The sequence below is a fragment of the Colias eurytheme genome, chromosome 24, assembly GCF_061535395.1.
Source record: "Colias eurytheme isolate Ceu_HAF_F1 chromosome 24, ilColEury1 Martin Lab GWU primary, whole genome shotgun sequence".
Lineage (NCBI taxonomy): Eukaryota > Metazoa > Arthropoda > Insecta > Lepidoptera > Pieridae > Colias > Colias eurytheme.
Window position 1 is genome coordinate 1,192,889 of NC_143003.1, and position 16,846 is coordinate 1,209,734.

General features: G+C 35.0%; 1 protein-coding gene across 1 annotated transcript in view; it reads right to left on the reverse strand.

The window, feature by feature from the left end:
- apolpp (retinoid- and fatty-acid binding glycoprotein apolipophorin) overlaps positions 1-16,846 on the reverse strand; it is a 42,694-nt gene that overhangs the window by 11,148 nt on the left and 14,700 nt on the right. Inside the window, exons 14-38 of the mRNA XM_090115714.1 lie at positions 15,526-15,688; positions 15,017-15,211; positions 14,576-14,755; positions 13,711-14,248; positions 13,363-13,539; positions 12,814-13,160; positions 12,424-12,639; positions 12,208-12,328; positions 11,748-12,123; positions 11,329-11,557; positions 10,946-11,100; positions 6,781-6,940; positions 6,348-6,569; positions 5,864-6,039; positions 5,441-5,549; positions 4,915-5,071; positions 4,529-4,698; positions 4,059-4,204; positions 3,558-3,812; positions 3,020-3,161; positions 2,612-2,756; positions 1,935-2,126; positions 1,114-1,352; positions 443-541; positions 192-245 (exon numbers count right to left, since the gene is read on the reverse strand). Coding sequence (XP_089971840.1) covers positions 192-245; positions 443-541; positions 1,114-1,352; positions 1,935-2,126; positions 2,612-2,756; positions 3,020-3,161; positions 3,558-3,812; positions 4,059-4,204; positions 4,529-4,698; positions 4,915-5,071; positions 5,441-5,549; positions 5,864-6,039; positions 6,348-6,569; positions 6,781-6,940; positions 10,946-11,100; positions 11,329-11,557; positions 11,748-12,123; positions 12,208-12,328; positions 12,424-12,639; positions 12,814-13,160; positions 13,363-13,539; positions 13,711-14,248; positions 14,576-14,755; positions 15,017-15,211; positions 15,526-15,688 — 4,963 coding nt within the window. The remainder of the gene's footprint in view (positions 1-191; positions 246-442; positions 542-1,113; positions 1,353-1,934; positions 2,127-2,611; positions 2,757-3,019; positions 3,162-3,557; positions 3,813-4,058; positions 4,205-4,528; positions 4,699-4,914; positions 5,072-5,440; positions 5,550-5,863; positions 6,040-6,347; positions 6,570-6,780; positions 6,941-10,945; positions 11,101-11,328; positions 11,558-11,747; positions 12,124-12,207; positions 12,329-12,423; positions 12,640-12,813; positions 13,161-13,362; positions 13,540-13,710; positions 14,249-14,575; positions 14,756-15,016; positions 15,212-15,525; positions 15,689-16,846) is intronic.

A 16,846-nucleotide genomic window follows, 5' to 3' on the forward strand; every position in this document is an offset into this window, starting at 1 on the left:
CGGACATCTAGATATAAAAGTTTATGCAAATCATAAACCTTACATTATATAAATTTTACCTCGTATATAATTTAGTCAATATTAAATTTCTACTATTGTTTATTTTTTAAGGACTTAATTATTTTAAGCATCTAATTTAGGCAAGATGTTTAAATTATGTACCTAGTTGTTTTATCATAAAAGGTACTTACCATGATTTTAACGTGAACAGGGCTGGCTTCCATGTTGAATTCAGCTTTACGGTCCTATAAATAACAAAATTATTCAGTATGAGAACTTATGTAGTATAATGTCGTTTATAGTCAAAAGTAATTTTGTGACACAAAATCTCAATGGTAAAATTTGTTTTTGGATTGGATTTGGATTCTTTCATGCATCAAGAGATAAGTTTAAAAAGCTTTTAAAATGACATTATTTCATTAATGAATTTAATTAGACTTACGTTGCCAAGTACAGGGTGTGAGACGAGTGCCACGCTGGACACTTTGACGGAGTTTTCAGATGGTCGCTGCATCGCTCCACGGACGCGGACGAGAGCCTCCTGAAATTAAAATTTATTTGTTAAATCTCTTGTGAACTATAGTAAATATTAATATATCTTATGTCGTTTCGAAAGTACTTACTACTTGTTGAATGAGTTGAACAAAAATTGAGGTTTTTAATAGAAGAACTTAACTGAATCCATACTAATATTATAAATGCGAAAGTAACTCTGTCTGTCTGTCTGTTACTCAATCACGCCTAAACTACTGAACCAATTTTTATGAAATTTGGTATGGAGATATTTTGATACCCGAGAAAGGACATAGGCTACTTTATCCCGGGAAAATGACGCAATCCCGGAAATCCCACGGGAACGGGAACTATGCGGGTTTTTCCTTGAAAACGCGGGCGAAGCCGCGGGCGGAAAGCTAGTTAAAAATAAAGCATTGAAGCAATAAGAAAAGAATCAAGCAGCAAGAAATTTATTAATTAGAAGATATTAAAAAAATGTGACAATAACTATTGAAATATGTTCGTTCATATACAAAAGGCTCAAATAATCGAACCTGAAAACTAAGATACAAATAACACCACATATTATTAAGAAAGAAATAAACTATTACACCGTACCTTGCGAATCTTAGGGTGGACAAAACCAACTTCAGCCAAGGCATCTCCTCCCTGGTCATTAACGTTCAGGTCGACCAGGAATCTGGCGCCAGTCTTGGTCTCCGGCCTGTTCTTGTCGGGGAACAGGCTCATCTCACCACGGATGGGGAATGGCAGGGATTTGTCAGTCGGGTACTGGACTAGAGTCTCTACAGCGAAGACGCGTTTGGGCAGTGTCATTGTGAAACCGGCTGGGAATTCTGCAATAATAATAATAGCTCGTAAAGATGTTGAACTGCTTTTTAATATTTTAATGTGTAGTTAATTTAGTGAATATTATTAGAATGTTAATAATTCTGCTATTTATCGAACTATTGTATTTGATTTGTATAAGATTTTTTACTGTGGTATTCAATGTTACTTAACAAAAAAAAAAATGGTTCAATTTCTGCAATATACTAAATTCCTAGATAGCTTCAAATAATTTTAAAATACATAGTTAAATTTATAATTATACTAGCGGTCCGCCCCGGCTTCGCCCGTGGTACATGTTTACGTTTTCTCTACATAAAAACCATCCTCATACTTCAAAGAATATAATAAAAAAAGAATTATCGAAATCGGTTCAGCCGTTCTCGAGTTATGCGCTTACCAACACATTTTGCGATTCATTTTTATATATAAAAAAGATATAAATCTATAAAATCTAAATCTTACTACATCGGTTTCTATAAAGTACTTGATGATAGACTGATATTAAAAAGTTAAAAACCGGCATCATCCTATCTAACACTTTTGTAACAAACACCGTAACTGCACTGTGAAATTACTATGATACTCACTTCCAAATTCAGGTTTGCTGTAGGCATTCAGGTGCATCTTGTCAGACTCCCTGTTGACGTGCAAGTTGAGCAAGTACTGCGGGAACTTCTTGTCGGAGAACTCGTTGCTGATCTCGAGGCCGAATTCCGTGGAGACACCGAGTTTGCGAAGGTCGAAGCCGACGTTGAAGAGGTGCTGGATCGTGCCGGCTTCTGGTGTGGAAAATTTTTAAATGTTATTTCTAATGCAACAGGAAATATTCTATATAAAAAAAAATGTTGTGTGGTTTTATGAAACCACGGTAAAAGTGAAACTGTTCGAACGGTTCCGAACACTGCTTTGTGTAGCGCATGTCGCGTGACGGTCGGCTGCCGAGTAGGTATACCTACTCGGCAGCCGCGATACACGCGACACGCGCTACACAGACCAAAAAGTTTGAGACGATGTAATAAAAGATTCACTTTAATAAATTTTGGGAGTATGTGCTACATTGAATTTTGAATAATTGAAAAATTCTTATTTGCTTCATTTCTATTAAAAATTTAATTTCAAGATTATGTTATAACTTATAAGGAAAATGAACTCTATCAATAGAAAACTAAACTAAACGTAAATGCTATTAATCTATCAAAAAATAAAACTTAAAGTAGGAATCTCGTTTTATTTCCTATCCAAATAACATAACAACAGCACTTACGGGTCATAGCGATCTTGGAGTTCAATTCTGCGTGTGCGCATTGTTTCTTCTCTTCGCAGTACACGTACGAGGTCTTGTATTCTAAGTTTGTTATGCGGGCTTCAGCCACGTGGTTAAGTTCACCAACAGCTACGTTGATGAATGTCTGAAATAAATAATTCATTTTTTTGGTTCTGAGTGTAACAGAAATGTTAGATAACGAATTATCAAAATAAACTTCTGCTATAAGATTTCACTTTTTAGTATGAGAATTATCTATACAGTGTAATTCTATCACACCAGTTCGTTCGTTTAATATCACTGTGGAATCTTTAGCATGTTCTTCTTTTAAATCTATCAATGAAGAATATTTTATATCTGCGTTTTTACACACGAAAAATAATTTAATTAAAAGCTCTGTTATCTTACCTCGATGCCCTGTTCATTGCCTTCTGTAAGCAAAGTGCGGATGAACTTGAAGTTAGCTGGTTTCTGCGAGTCTTTAACCTTGAGGGTTCCAGATCCTTCGATGATTGTCTTCAGACCTTCCTCCTTCTTGATTAATGAGGTACTGGAATAGGTTTGATTCATTAATTAAATTTTGTAGTTAAATCTTTAAATATATTGATTACTAGCAGTCCGCCCCGGCTTCGCCCGTGGTACATATTTACGTTTTCTCTACGTAAGAACCATCCTCGTACTTCAGTCTTCAAGGAATATAATAAAAAAAGAATTAACGAAATCGGTTCAGCCGTTCTCAAGTTATGCGCTTACCAACACATTTTGGGATTCATTTTTATATTATAGATTAGTATAATGCTAAGAAGTTAAAATATCCAATTGTTTAGATTTTAATAACCAATTAAAACAGTTTAAGAGAAAAATGGCAACTATTGGATTGAAATTTGAAATTTGATGGGAGTGTAGTCTATAAATTTAATATTCAAAGAAGATGACGAATTTTTACCTTCCACTCAATACATTCTTGTTGTCATTGATCGCACTGAATTCCAATCTCTTGCCATTACCAGCATCCTTGCTAGAGATATCCAACTTGTAGTTCTTGAGAGCAAGCGATTGAGAGTTTCCGCGGAATTTCACGAAAAGATCGTTCTGGAAACCGACTTCGAAGGTGGCGTCCACGTCGAATTTGTTGAAGTTAACGAATTTCAGTTCAACTTCGCCGTGGTTGGCCTCGAAGTTAGATCCCTTCATGTAGACTCTGTAAAATAAAGGATTGTAGGATTGTTAGGTACTTAATATAAAACTAAAAAGCTCAGAATATAAACTTGTAGAGCGCAGAGATGCTAGTAAAGCAAATTAATTGTAGTGAAAGAAGATATTTTTATTTTGATTGGTTGATAGATAAATTAACTATTATGAATATTTGTTTATTTTTGGTCTTAGGACAGTAGATAGTAACTAATTGTAGCTATCATGGTGAAGAAATGGATGATTAATTGCTTACCTCGCAACCTTATCGGAACTAGGGCTTGAGTATTTGAAGTCAAACACGGGTTTGATCTGCGACAATACAAGCAAGCTCTCCGAGCGGTACACGCGACCGTCAGCGTCGATTGATAATACGCTATCGTAGGTGTCAGGTGTTGGGTTCTGAAGATAATAAATGCAATTAAAATATGCTAAATAGGAACTAAAAAGCAAAATCGTATAATAACTTTTCATATGTTATATTATGTCTGACTTCATTTGTTTTGTTAACTTTTATAGTGCCCAGCGAACAATCTTATATTTTATTGATGTAAGTTTTATTAGAATCGGTTGTGTTTTAAACAAAGATATTTACAAAAAACTTTTGAAGGCAGGGTTTGGCACCAAAAATTGGTTTCGCTAGCTTTTATAAGTATGACGTACTAATTATTATTTACGTTATCTTATTGTTTTATTTCTTTGTTAATATTGAATCATAAGTCTCACCTTGTTGTGCAAATTGAGAACCAGCTTCTTCAGTTTGTCGTTTTGTGGGGCATTCGCGTTGACCTTCAGCTCATAATTTCTGCCTGCTGATGATCCCTGGATGTTGAGGGACGCAGTTTTGCCCTTGCCGTACTGTGCTTTGAATTCCATATCGCCAGATTTGGAGTCACCTGATAAATTGCAGATATGGAATTAACGTTATTAAAAAAGTGGATACATTTTTAATGATGATGTTCAGTGCGTTTTGCGAATTTAGTTGTGTTTATTTTTTTTTGATTGGCATAGCGAATTTCAGCTTTCTTTCTGATTCTTTCTGTTCGATTTTTTATGTTACATTCATTAATATTTAAAAGTTATTGAGAACTTTAATTTTCTGATTTATTTACCTTCTATGTCAGCCTTGTAGTTGACATCGAGCACAACAGGGTCGTAGTGGGGGACAATGAGCTTCAGCTTAGTGTTTCCATTCTTTGTGTTGTATTTACTGCTGCCGTCGATCTTGTAGATGTCTCCGTTGATTTGTAGAGATTCAATTAAGGTAACCTGATGGTAGAGGACATAAGAGTAAGTTTACGTAACATTTTTTTAATTAACTGACTTAAGATACAACGATATTTAAAACGGATAATCTTGCAATATTTATATTGGAATTTGTAGGTACTATATTATGTATTAACCATTTCGTTTTTGTAAATTGTAATTTTAAAGTGAAACTTCTTTAGGCGCGTTGAGAGTAAAATTTACTATTTAATACCGTCACATGGCCAAAGGCGACGATTTTGGTTTCTTTGAATCTTGCCAAAGAAATTTAACTTCTGACCCGTATGCTCAGCAAACACCCTTTTTTTCTATTCAAATTATTATTTTATATTTTTTAAGCTGATTTTATATATTAAATTAATTTAAATTTACTTCAGAATCCTTGTTTTCTGGTTTCAGGTAGAGTAATGTAGAGACGAATTTGATGTCATGGGCCTTCTCGAACGGCAGGCGGACTGAGACAGTGAAGTCATCCAAGTACCTGAATGAAAATAATTAGTTTATTAATAAAATTATATTTTAATACTTTTATTTTATAGCATTCAAATGCTTTAAAAATAAGAATAAATTGTTAAAAATAGAAAATACAGTTTTCATTTAATTGCAATGTTTTTATTGGTATTAAATATTGTTCAAAATATCATAAAATATGATCTACCCAGTAAATCTTAATTTTTGTGATAATTTCTCAAGTAAAAAAATGCTACCCAATAACACTTAATTTTCTAGGCATGTTTACTGTGCTCTACTATCTGTTTCAATTACACGTTTACATACTGCGTATTCAAAACTTACTTCTTTTCGCCAGTCTCTGGGAAGTGTGCGACGTATGTGCCGACCACCTCAGCAGAGAGATCGTCACCATAGCTGGCCTTCACGCGGTACGGGTCTTCGAAGGATCTGATGTCCTTGAAGCTGAAGCTGCCGTCGATCAGAGCTCGCTTGGGGATCAGGTTTCCTGATACTTCGCCCTGGAAAATGGTTTATTTATTAGTTAAATAATTGGCTATATGGTTAGTGCTATTTTGAGAATTCCGCCTTTCCGAGTGTTCTATCCGCACTGCTCGAAAAACTTTTTACTGTCATGTAACTGATTTAAAAAAGGTTTTTAAGAATATCCGTATCACATCACAATATGTACCTATTCATTAAAATAATGTATATGATTTTTTTATAATACTAGGTTTGCTATCTCTGAATAGACTATTAAAATGTGCAGAGCTATTTTTTCAATAAAATGTTATTTTTTATCATTGTTTTATAAAGGCAATATATTTACCTTGAATTTGACATCGAATTTATCGCCATTAGGATGTTTCTTATAGAAGAAGTTGCTCTGTAGATCGCGGCCATTTTGCAAACGCATCTCAACAGCACCTTCATAGTCGAATGTCTTTTCCATGTCAGTGTTGGTTAGTTTGCCCTTGTAGCTGATGATGGACGCTGCACCTCCACGCTTGGCTGCGTCTGACAGAAGGATATCTGCGTGACCGTTGTATACCTGCAATTTGTTTTTTTTATTAGAGCATTCAGAACAATAACAAGGGAAATGGAGAGCAGTTTGATTCTATTGAACTAATAATATGAAATTAGTTAAAAATGTCCTAATAATATATTTCAAAAAAATTATAAATTATCTTTTTATGTTGCACGAGTTATGATATTGATACAGTTTAAATTATTTTGACAGCAAAAATAATAAAATGACGTACGCCATCTTTAGCTGCAAGCTCTCGGTCGATCTTCAAGTTCAGGCACCTTTCTGTTGGTAGCACGAGCTCAACATTTAAGTTGCCCTTATCATCTCCCATCAGACCTCCCTCCTGGTGCACATTGACTTCGGTCTTTTTGCCGTTGTATTCTAACTTGTTCCTGGAAATTAATTGAAGTTATATATGCGTTCGATGAAGTTATAAGCGTACCTATTGACGCTAATTAATGAATTCCTAGTTCCTACACTATAACTACATTTAGATACATACATATATACATAGTGCGTAATAAAAATCTCGTATTCTAGCCAAATAAAAAAATTATAAATACACTTGGGTGAAAAATAGCTGTATTTTGTTGCGCAAAACAGATGATTCCAAGGTCATTCATGTGCGATGTACTGATGATTTGAATAAAATCATATGACTAGCTGCTGTTAACCTTACACTAATTATAAAAAACTTTTTTATAAAGCATGCTAAATTGTCATCGTTTAAACATGTTTATTGCTTATTAAATAATTATATTAACTATTCAATGTCTTATTTTAATTTTGTATTTGATGCGGAGAGGAACACGAACACTATTAACTCTACGGTCGTTATATTGTTAAAAGGAATAATTATATTTTATTTCTACCCTATATCTATGTACAATGAATTCTAAAACTTTGAATATATTTTATCAGAACTGTGGAGGCATAAAAACTAAACTTACTGAACTAAAATTAAATATTCTTTCGAGTAACTATGATTTAATAATATTGGTCGAAACCTGGTTGACATCATCTATCTTAGACGCGGAGCTTCTAACAGATGGTTACGTTATTTTTCGCCGCGATAGAAATCTCACAATTTCAGGTAAGAAAGGGGGAGGGGGAGTGTTAGTATTTGTCAAAAAAGAATTTAAGGCTGTGAGAACTTCTGAACTCGAGACACCTGAAATTGAAGAAATATTTTTACATTTTCCGTCTAATTCGGGGCTCCTATTAAACGCATGTTATATTCCACCAGCTTCAGGTAACATCTCTTATGATACATATTTTCGAAGACTTTGTGACGTATATTCTAGTTCACGTTTTAGTAATTTTCTAATCATCGGCGATTTCAACCTGCCATATATAAAATGGTCTTTTGATAACTCAGACGCCTTTCTTGGCACCGTGCACACTGAAACATCAAAATCTCTAATGTGTACTATGTCATTCATGAACCTAAAGCAAACAAATAGTATTTATAATGAAAATGCGAAACTGCTTGATTTAGTACTATCTAATATACCCAATTGTGTTCAATCTTCTGCTGATCCCTTATTGAATGTTGTCCCTCATCACCCGGCCTTAGACATAGTATGCTCGATATCTGCTTCTAACGTGATGCCTGTGAATTCATTAGCCAAAAGGAACTTTTTCAAAGGTAATTATGACCAAATTAACTATGAAATAAATAATATAGACTGGCTCTCTTTACTAACACCTCTTCCATCGGATAAAGCAATTGATATTTTCTACGCTAATATTTATAACATCATTAACTCACACATTCCTTTGGTTAAAGTAAAGTCCACAAAATACCCCGTCTGGTTTTCTAAATGTTTAATTCAAGCCTTAAGGCGTAAGCGTAAACTATGGAAGCGGTGGAAGACTTACGGTTCTCTAAGAGATTATCAAGAGTTTTCCTTGTTACGAACTAGAGTAAAACAGCTTCTTACTACATGTCACAATAATTACACGGCTAATATTGAAAAGTCTCTTAAAGAAAATATTAAGTACTTCTGGAAATACACGTCTTCTCTAAAAAATTCTAATTCAGGGTACCCGCGTGTCATGAAGTTCGCGAATTCTAAATCTGACGATCCAAATGTTATAGCTGAGATGTTTTCAAAATATTTTCAGTCAGTTTTCGAGCCAACATCTGCTGCGGCATACAATGTGGATAATATTCTCACAGACGATCATAATGATAACACGCACATAAATATAAATTGCATTCGTCTTACCAAATCCGATATACGCACTGTCTTGCAAAACATCGATCCTAACAAGGGTCCAGGACCGGACAAAATAGGCCCAGTTTTTCTCAAACAAACCAGTAAAACACTCTGTACCCCTTTGGAGATTATCTTTAATAAATGCTTGAGTTCTGGCTCCTTTCCAAATATATGGAAGCAAGCATACATAACACCTATCTTTAAATCCGGTGAGAGAAATGACGTAGAGAATTACCGCCCCATTTCGATACTTTCGGCCATTCCCAAAGTACTCGAAACTTTAATACACCGTCACATCTATTCGAGTTTAAAACACCTCATCTTAGACCAACAACATGGATTTGTCGCTGGTAGGTCAACCGTATCGAATCTTCTCGTATTTTCCAATTACTTGTTCAATGCACTGGATCACAAACAACAAATTGAAACGATATATACGGACTTTAAAAAGGCATTCGATAAAGTAGATCACTTACTTTTACTACAAAAATTGTCATTTAATGGAATTAAGGGAAATCTACTACGCTGGTTTGCCGCGTATTTAAGCAATCGAGTGCAATCAGTTGTCATTAACGGTTACACTTCTACTCAAGTCGTTGTCTCCTCGGGCGTCCCGCAGGGCTCGATCCTCGGGCCCCTGCTTTTTGACTTATTTATTAATGATATTTCACAATGTTTTGAAAAATGTAAATTTTTGCTGTATGCAGACGACCTAAAGTTATACTCTAATGTTGTTGATACTAAGGATTTACACCATATTCAGGACGACCTAAATAGATTGGATGATTATTGTAAACGTAATAAATTATTTTTGGCTTACAATAAATGTAAACATATTACTTTCTCTAAAAAAATTAACAAAATTCCAACAGTATTTAATCTGGGAGGTCACCTACTGGACTCGGTTTCCTGTATTCGTGATCTCGGTGTCTACTTCGATGAATGTTTAATACTTGATCAACATATAGACCACATACTCACTAAGTCTTACCGCATGTTGGGCTTTATTACACGCGTTACTAAAACTTTCAAGGATAGAGAAGCTTTTATATGTCTCTACAAAACTCTTGTGCAATCTCAATTAGAGTATGCATGTCCCATCTGGAATCCGTTTTACGATATTTATATAAATAAAATTGAGATGGTTCAAAAGAAATTTCTACGCATTTTAAATTTCCGCCTAAGTGGCGGTCGGCAACATTACGAGGATCTTTTGCGTCGTTACAATCTTCTTTCGTTAAGTCGGCGCCGAAACTTAATCGATTCTCTCACGTTAAGAAAAATATGCGTAGGAGAAATAGCCTGCTCAGAACTTCTTAGTTTAATAAATTATCGCATCCCATCCAGATCAACGCGCTCAAAAGATTTATTCCATATACCGACCGCCAGAACCAATATTGGTCTTCGTGTGCCTCTTCACAGAATGTCTAGTTTTTATAATACTTATATGAATGATCTTGATATGTTTTCTTGTTCCTCTTCGTCTTACAAAACGAATGTAAAAAAACTGCTACTGAACACATAAGAATGTTAACGGTATTTACCTCCGTCTTTATGCAACTACTCATGTTAAATATTAATTATTATCAACTAGATATGTTTTCCCTGTCTCTCCTACTGCTGGGTGTTGGCAAAAATAATATATGTTCACAGTGAAAACACCATAAGGAGACATTTTCATGTATCTTTAGTTAGTAAGATCTGTTTTGTTTTATATATCTCTGTCTTTGTCTCTGTATGTTTTCCAATAAAGAAAATAAAAAATAAAATATAATAATTGGAGATGGATGATAGAACGATGGTCTTAAAGGTAAAGAGAGTCTAGTTGAAAAATTAAAATTAGAGATGGAGATTATTCTGCATAATTTCTTATGTTATTTTAAATAAATAAATAAATATAAATATTTCAGGACAATTTTCACACACGGCACAATCTGATCCCATACTAAGTTTTCGCTTGTGTAATGGAAACCAGATGGCTGATAATTTGATAAACATACATAAATTTATAATTTTAAATAAATACTTATATAGATAATTAACAATCAGACACAGAACAAACATCTATGTTCATCACACAAATATTTGCCCTGGGACCCGATATCGAACCCACGACCTCTGGCTTGGAAGGCAGGATCACTACCAACTAAGCCAACCGGTCAGTCAAATACTTACTTGGAATCAATAAGCTTGTCGTTCCTCTTGTTGTTAGTGCTAAAGTGTAGTTTTTCATTATTATCCTTCTCGAAGTTAAGGAACAATTCAACATCTGCGTTGTAAACAGGTGCTTTGGAAACGAATTTCACGTCAGCTTTAATTTTTCTTTGTGCCTGAAAATATATTGCATTAAGTTTATTTATTTTGATTGAATATTTAATTGATTTACCATTATTAATGTTGTATTTATAGATTCTTTAAATTTATATATCGAACCCAGTTATTGTACATTTATTTATTAAATAAAATAGGTTGTTATTATTGAAATAAGTAAAGAAATCTTATAATTTCACACTCACTTTTTTCTGTGTAAAATTTAAAAGTTCTAAATCATATCTTACCTTTTTGAATTCGATGATGAACACACCGTTTCCTTTGCCTTGATTGTCAGTTACTTGGAATTGTCCGTTAGCGCTGATGGCATCTTTGAGGATCAGCTTCAGCTGACCAGTTGGGTTCTCACCACGGTTGACCTTGGCGAGGAAGTCGAGAGCCACATTGTCTTTAGCAAATGAGATGGTAGCGTGAGCTGAGTATAGGTTTTCGTTCTCAATGATACCGGTGTCGAAGCTAAGAAACAAATAAAATAGTATTTAGAAATACATAATTATTTATTTTGTACATAAATACATTCATTGAATTTCTTCTTCAGATCTTCGTAATAAATTGAATTTGTACTTCATTTTTGGAATGGGCAATTTGCTAGTTTACATAGATAGGTACTTATCAATGTTATTTATATTTGACTAATTATACTCACTTAATATCTTCCTTCATACCACCACCAGCGAGTTTCAAGTGTCCAATAGCTCCAATGTTCAAATCGTTAGCCTTATTTCTGTGTAAGACAACTCCGGAAAGTTCGTATTTAGCCATGTTTTTAATTTCAATGTAATTTTCCAAGTTAGATTTGTCAGCGGAAACAATATCTCTCTTAACGAGTACTTCAACGGCTTGTTTGTCGAATTTCAGGCCTAATTTGACTCTGTAGTCGCCCTCCTTCTTAATGGATCTACGGGCATCTACTTCTAAATCAAACTCCCTGTTCATGTAATTTCCTTCAACGTCTAAATCAAACTTTTTAGGGTCGTATTCCAGGTCGAATTTTCCCTTGATTGGTAAAGCGTGGATTTCAACTGTAATGAATTAAATAAAATGAAAATCTATATAAATAAGGTATCAATCAGAAAGGTCAATAAGAAATTGCTATAAGTTCTTACGTTTGTTCTTGGTGATAACGTGAGCGGCATCGGAGAACTTCAGCAGTTGGTTGAAAGTGACGCGTTGGTTTGAGTCACGAAGATCTCCACCGTAGTAGAAGTCTATGTCATTGTGGATTGTCTATGAAAAGAAGCATTATTAATTGTTAGTCCACTTTGTAGACATATTTTTTTAATTTAATAAATAAGTATGATAATGATGATAAATTTGCTTACATCTTTGGCATTTTCAAAGTGTCCGTTGACTTTGAAGTTAACGTATGGATTGAGTGTATTCATGAATTCGAGCTTGACATCGTATCCCTTGAGGGAACCGCTGAGGAGAAGGTTATGTTGTCCTTTCTTTGCCTTCAGGTCCATCTCGATGACTTTAGGTTCGTAGTTGAAGTGTCCCTCTACGTTTACTGGCTCGTTGGAGTTTGGCAAGTTGACCTGGAATAATTAAAAAAATATTCAGTCAAAATATTCAGAATGTATAGGATCAAAATAATTATATGTGATGTGTACGATTATATTAAATCAACACGTAGATAAAAGTTAGTTAACTGTTAAAATTTTCACACTGTTAAAATGTAATAAATCTCTGTATTAAAATAAATAATTTACCTTGATTCCTTCCAAAGTATAACGCACAGCTGGTCCATTTGATTCCTGAATTAATTGTCCATCGACCTTAAGGTTCTGTCTGCCACCTTTGTCTGGCAATTCGTATTCAAGAATTGGTTTCCAGATCTTCCTTCTGTCATTGCCTTGAGCATTAAAACCAACTTTGCCGTAATAGGCCATAGAGTCGATTTTAGCATCAATAAGAAGCGCTTGTTCTGTTGGTTTAGTGAAGAGCGAAATTTGTCCGTGTAATGTTTTGATCGGCGACTCTAATGCTAGTTTGAGAGTCTTCTCCTCTGGGTTGTATATGACATCTCCGTTAAATTGAGTGCGTCGGTTTTGAGATCCTATGAAATTAAGAACATTTTACAAATTAATTTAATTGTGTTTTGATGCATCACGTGATGTAACAAATACTTTTATGTTACAAGTTAATCCTAAATCAATAACAAAATTGTATGTGTGTTATCTTACGTTCTTTTATTAACAGGTGATTTTAGTACCTACTGATTCAATTGATTATTGTATCAAATGAATTAGTTAAATTACCTTCAGCGTCAAAGAGCAGTTCAACGCCGTATTTGCCGGTCTGTTTGTCTGTCCTCAAGGCTCCCTTCAGATGGTAACCTCGTAGGTCGTTCTTCTCAAGCGCAACTCGAATCTTGGCGGGGCCCACTACTGGGTATTTCGCCAAGAATTTGGAAATTGAACTTTGGGCTTCAGGACCTGGTGATAAAAATATTACGTGAAGATTTAGTATAAGATAAGAATTTCTTTCGTTAGCTTAATATATAATTAATAATGTTTCAGGCTTGAAGTAGTATTTAAATATGCATTTATTTATTCTGATGTAAAAGCTAATTTAAATTTACTTTTTATTTTTGATCTGTAATTTACCTGAGAACGTGAAAGGTACAGAGAACTCTCCACAAATAGTAAGACCAAGAATTCCAGACATTTGGTCGAAGCATTCAGAATATGACTTCTTATCAGAGTCAACCTTGATTGGTGTCTGCTTTTCCATCTGTCCCTTTTCAGCGGAGAAGAATACAAGTTCGTTGGATGCGGTTATGATCTCTTGTTTGTCAATTGGTAGACCCAATTGGAGATCGAATCCTTGACCGTTCTCAATGACCTTGGCGATAACATGACCACCAGTAGACGAGTGTAGGTTCACGATTCCTTTAATACCAGCTGTGACTGCATTAGCGTCGACCATCATGACCATTGAGACTTCAATGTCTGTGCTAGGAACGACCTTAACGTCAACCTTAGCATTTTGTGGTGAGCGGAGGATTTGGCGAATGTCAATGTTGGTGGACAGGTCCACACGACCAGTGGCTGATCCGACGACGTCCAATTTGATTGGCAGACCGGTGGCTGTGGGGTACGCGAGTTCAGCGTCCAAGAATAAGAGGTGAGCGCGGACTTCTTGCTGCAAGACAAAATAAATTTGACTTAGCGATATTGCCTTGGTAGAAATTAACGAAAAAATAATAAAATGAAAAAAAAAAAATGTTGTGTTGTTTTATGAAACCAAGGTAAAAGTGAAACTGTTCGAACGGTTCCGAACACTGCTTTATACCTACTCGGCAGGCGACTGTCACGCGACATGCGCTACACAGACCAAAAAGTTTGAGACGATGTAATAAAAGTTTCACTTTAATATGTAATTTCAATGTAATGAAATGTTTCTAATCGATCTAAAGATTGTGATTTTAATTGATAAATTGCTTATTTAAAGTTGTATTTTTATAATTACCTGGAAGTGCTTGACCTTGTTAATGCCATCGCTGACGATCTTCATCACCTGGTCGAGACCCTTGTTGAAGTCGAAGCCCTTGTCGTCTCCAAGTGATAGGAACACGGCGTCAGTTCCGAACAGCTTCAGGTAGACATCGAGGTCGAGCTCGTTGTTGTAGGGGACTGATTCAGCTTTTACCTGATGGATATGAAATAATGTTAGTAGTAGTCGATCGTAAAACAATGGCACGTAAACATTTTACACAGTAAAATCGACTACAGATATTTATATCAATTAATCAGTTTAACTATCTAGTTATAAAAATATGACCATAGTCATTATGGTCACGTTATAATTATTTTATAATGGTTATGTTGTTAGTATCGTAATTACTAGTAAGAACCGAACAAAAATAACATGCTGTTATTGGCAAAAGTTCGCTACCCTCTGTGCACTTACGTTCTTGTCGAAGTTGTCAACCTCGCTCTTAACAGAGCGGCGGCCTCTCAAGTTCCCGTCAACCTTCTGGAAGGTTTCCTCAGCGCGCTTGTACAAGTTGTCGTAGATCTCTTGTGGCTTCTGGGTACGGAACATGCCTCTTGGTCCTACGAAGTGCTCGATCACGCGGTCCAGGTTGCCTTGACGACCACCGATCTGTGAGGAATGAAAAATATTTATCAGTTCCTACTTGATGCATTGGAATTGTTTTTAATTTCCCTTTTATAAACTTGAAATTATTTCACGTGCTTTCAAAACGTAACTGCTCTTTATTTGTCTTTTTAAAAATTTGTTATTTATTGAGCATTTTATTACGGTATTTGAATCATAATAACAATTAAACAGACCAAGTGATTTATCTACACAGAGACAGCTATAAGGAAATATACAAATAGAAATAGTTTAATGTTCTCTGTGCTGTATATTATTTAGTTAACGCAAACAGTACAATTTTTAAAAATAGTAATCACCTCGAAGACGTTGATATTGTGTCCGAAGATTTCAGCTGTAAGGTTAAAAGTAGCAGATCTTGGGAGGAAGGAGTCCTGCGAGTAGATGATGGCCTCTTCGACGGTACCACCAGCGCCCAAGGCATCAATGTTGTATGAAAACTCACGGAAGAACGAGTATTTCCTATGAACATAACATTTAAAACATTAAAAATCAAAAATTATAAATGCGAAAGTAACTCTGTCTCTCTGTTACTCAATCACGCCTTAACTACTGAACCAATTTGGATGAAATTTGGTATAGAGATATTTTGATACCCGAGATAGGACATAGGCCACTTTTTATTGCGAAATATGTACCACGGGCGAAGCCGGGGCGGACCGGAATATATGTACAATAATATCAAGTAGTAGTTAATAATAATATCAAATCTTTTTTATTTCTTACTTTTCCGTTTTTGAAGTCGGTTGTTTTTAACGCAGTTATTTTTCAAATCAACGAGCCCAAACTCGATAAAGTTGAGTCAATATATTACTGAGTTCCTATGGCCACCTTCCGATTCCATCATCAAATCAGCTTCATGTCATGATAATGTTTCATCGCTATCAAATTTACATACGTATACAAAATTTCAGCTCAATCGGTTACCGGGAAGTGAATCAAAGTTACTTGCTACATATCAACTTAGTCATCGAGTACAGACAAAAATGCTCATAAAATAAAAACTACTGGGCCTATCCGAAAAAAATTATGGGACCAATTCGACACCATCCCGCATCGAACAAAAAAAGAATCACGTAAATCGGTTCAGAAACCTCGGAGTAATCGGTGTACATACATAAAAAAATATACCGGCCGAATTGATAACCGCATAAAATCGCATGGAGAGCTTAATTTTCATTAAAGGCTCTAATCGCACGGAAAGCTAAATTTTCACAAAAAAGCTCTAATCGCACGGAGAGCTTATAATTTTCACAAAAAACTCTCATCGCACCGAGAGCTTAATTTTCACAAAAAGCTTTAATCGCACGGAAAGCTTAATTTTCACAAAAAGCTCTAATCGCACGGAGAGCTTAATTTTCGCAAAAAGCTCTAATCGCACAGTAAGCTTAATTTTCATAAAAAGCTCTAATCGCACGGAAAGCTTAATATTCACTAAAAACTAATCGCATGGAGAGCTTAATTTTCATTAAAGGCTCTAATCGCACAGTAAGCTTAATTTTCATAAAAAGCTCTAATCACTCGGAGTTTAATTTTCACAAAAAGCTCTAATCCCATGGAGAGCTTAATTTTCACAAAAAGCTCATATCGCACGGATAATTTTCACAAAAAGCTCTAATC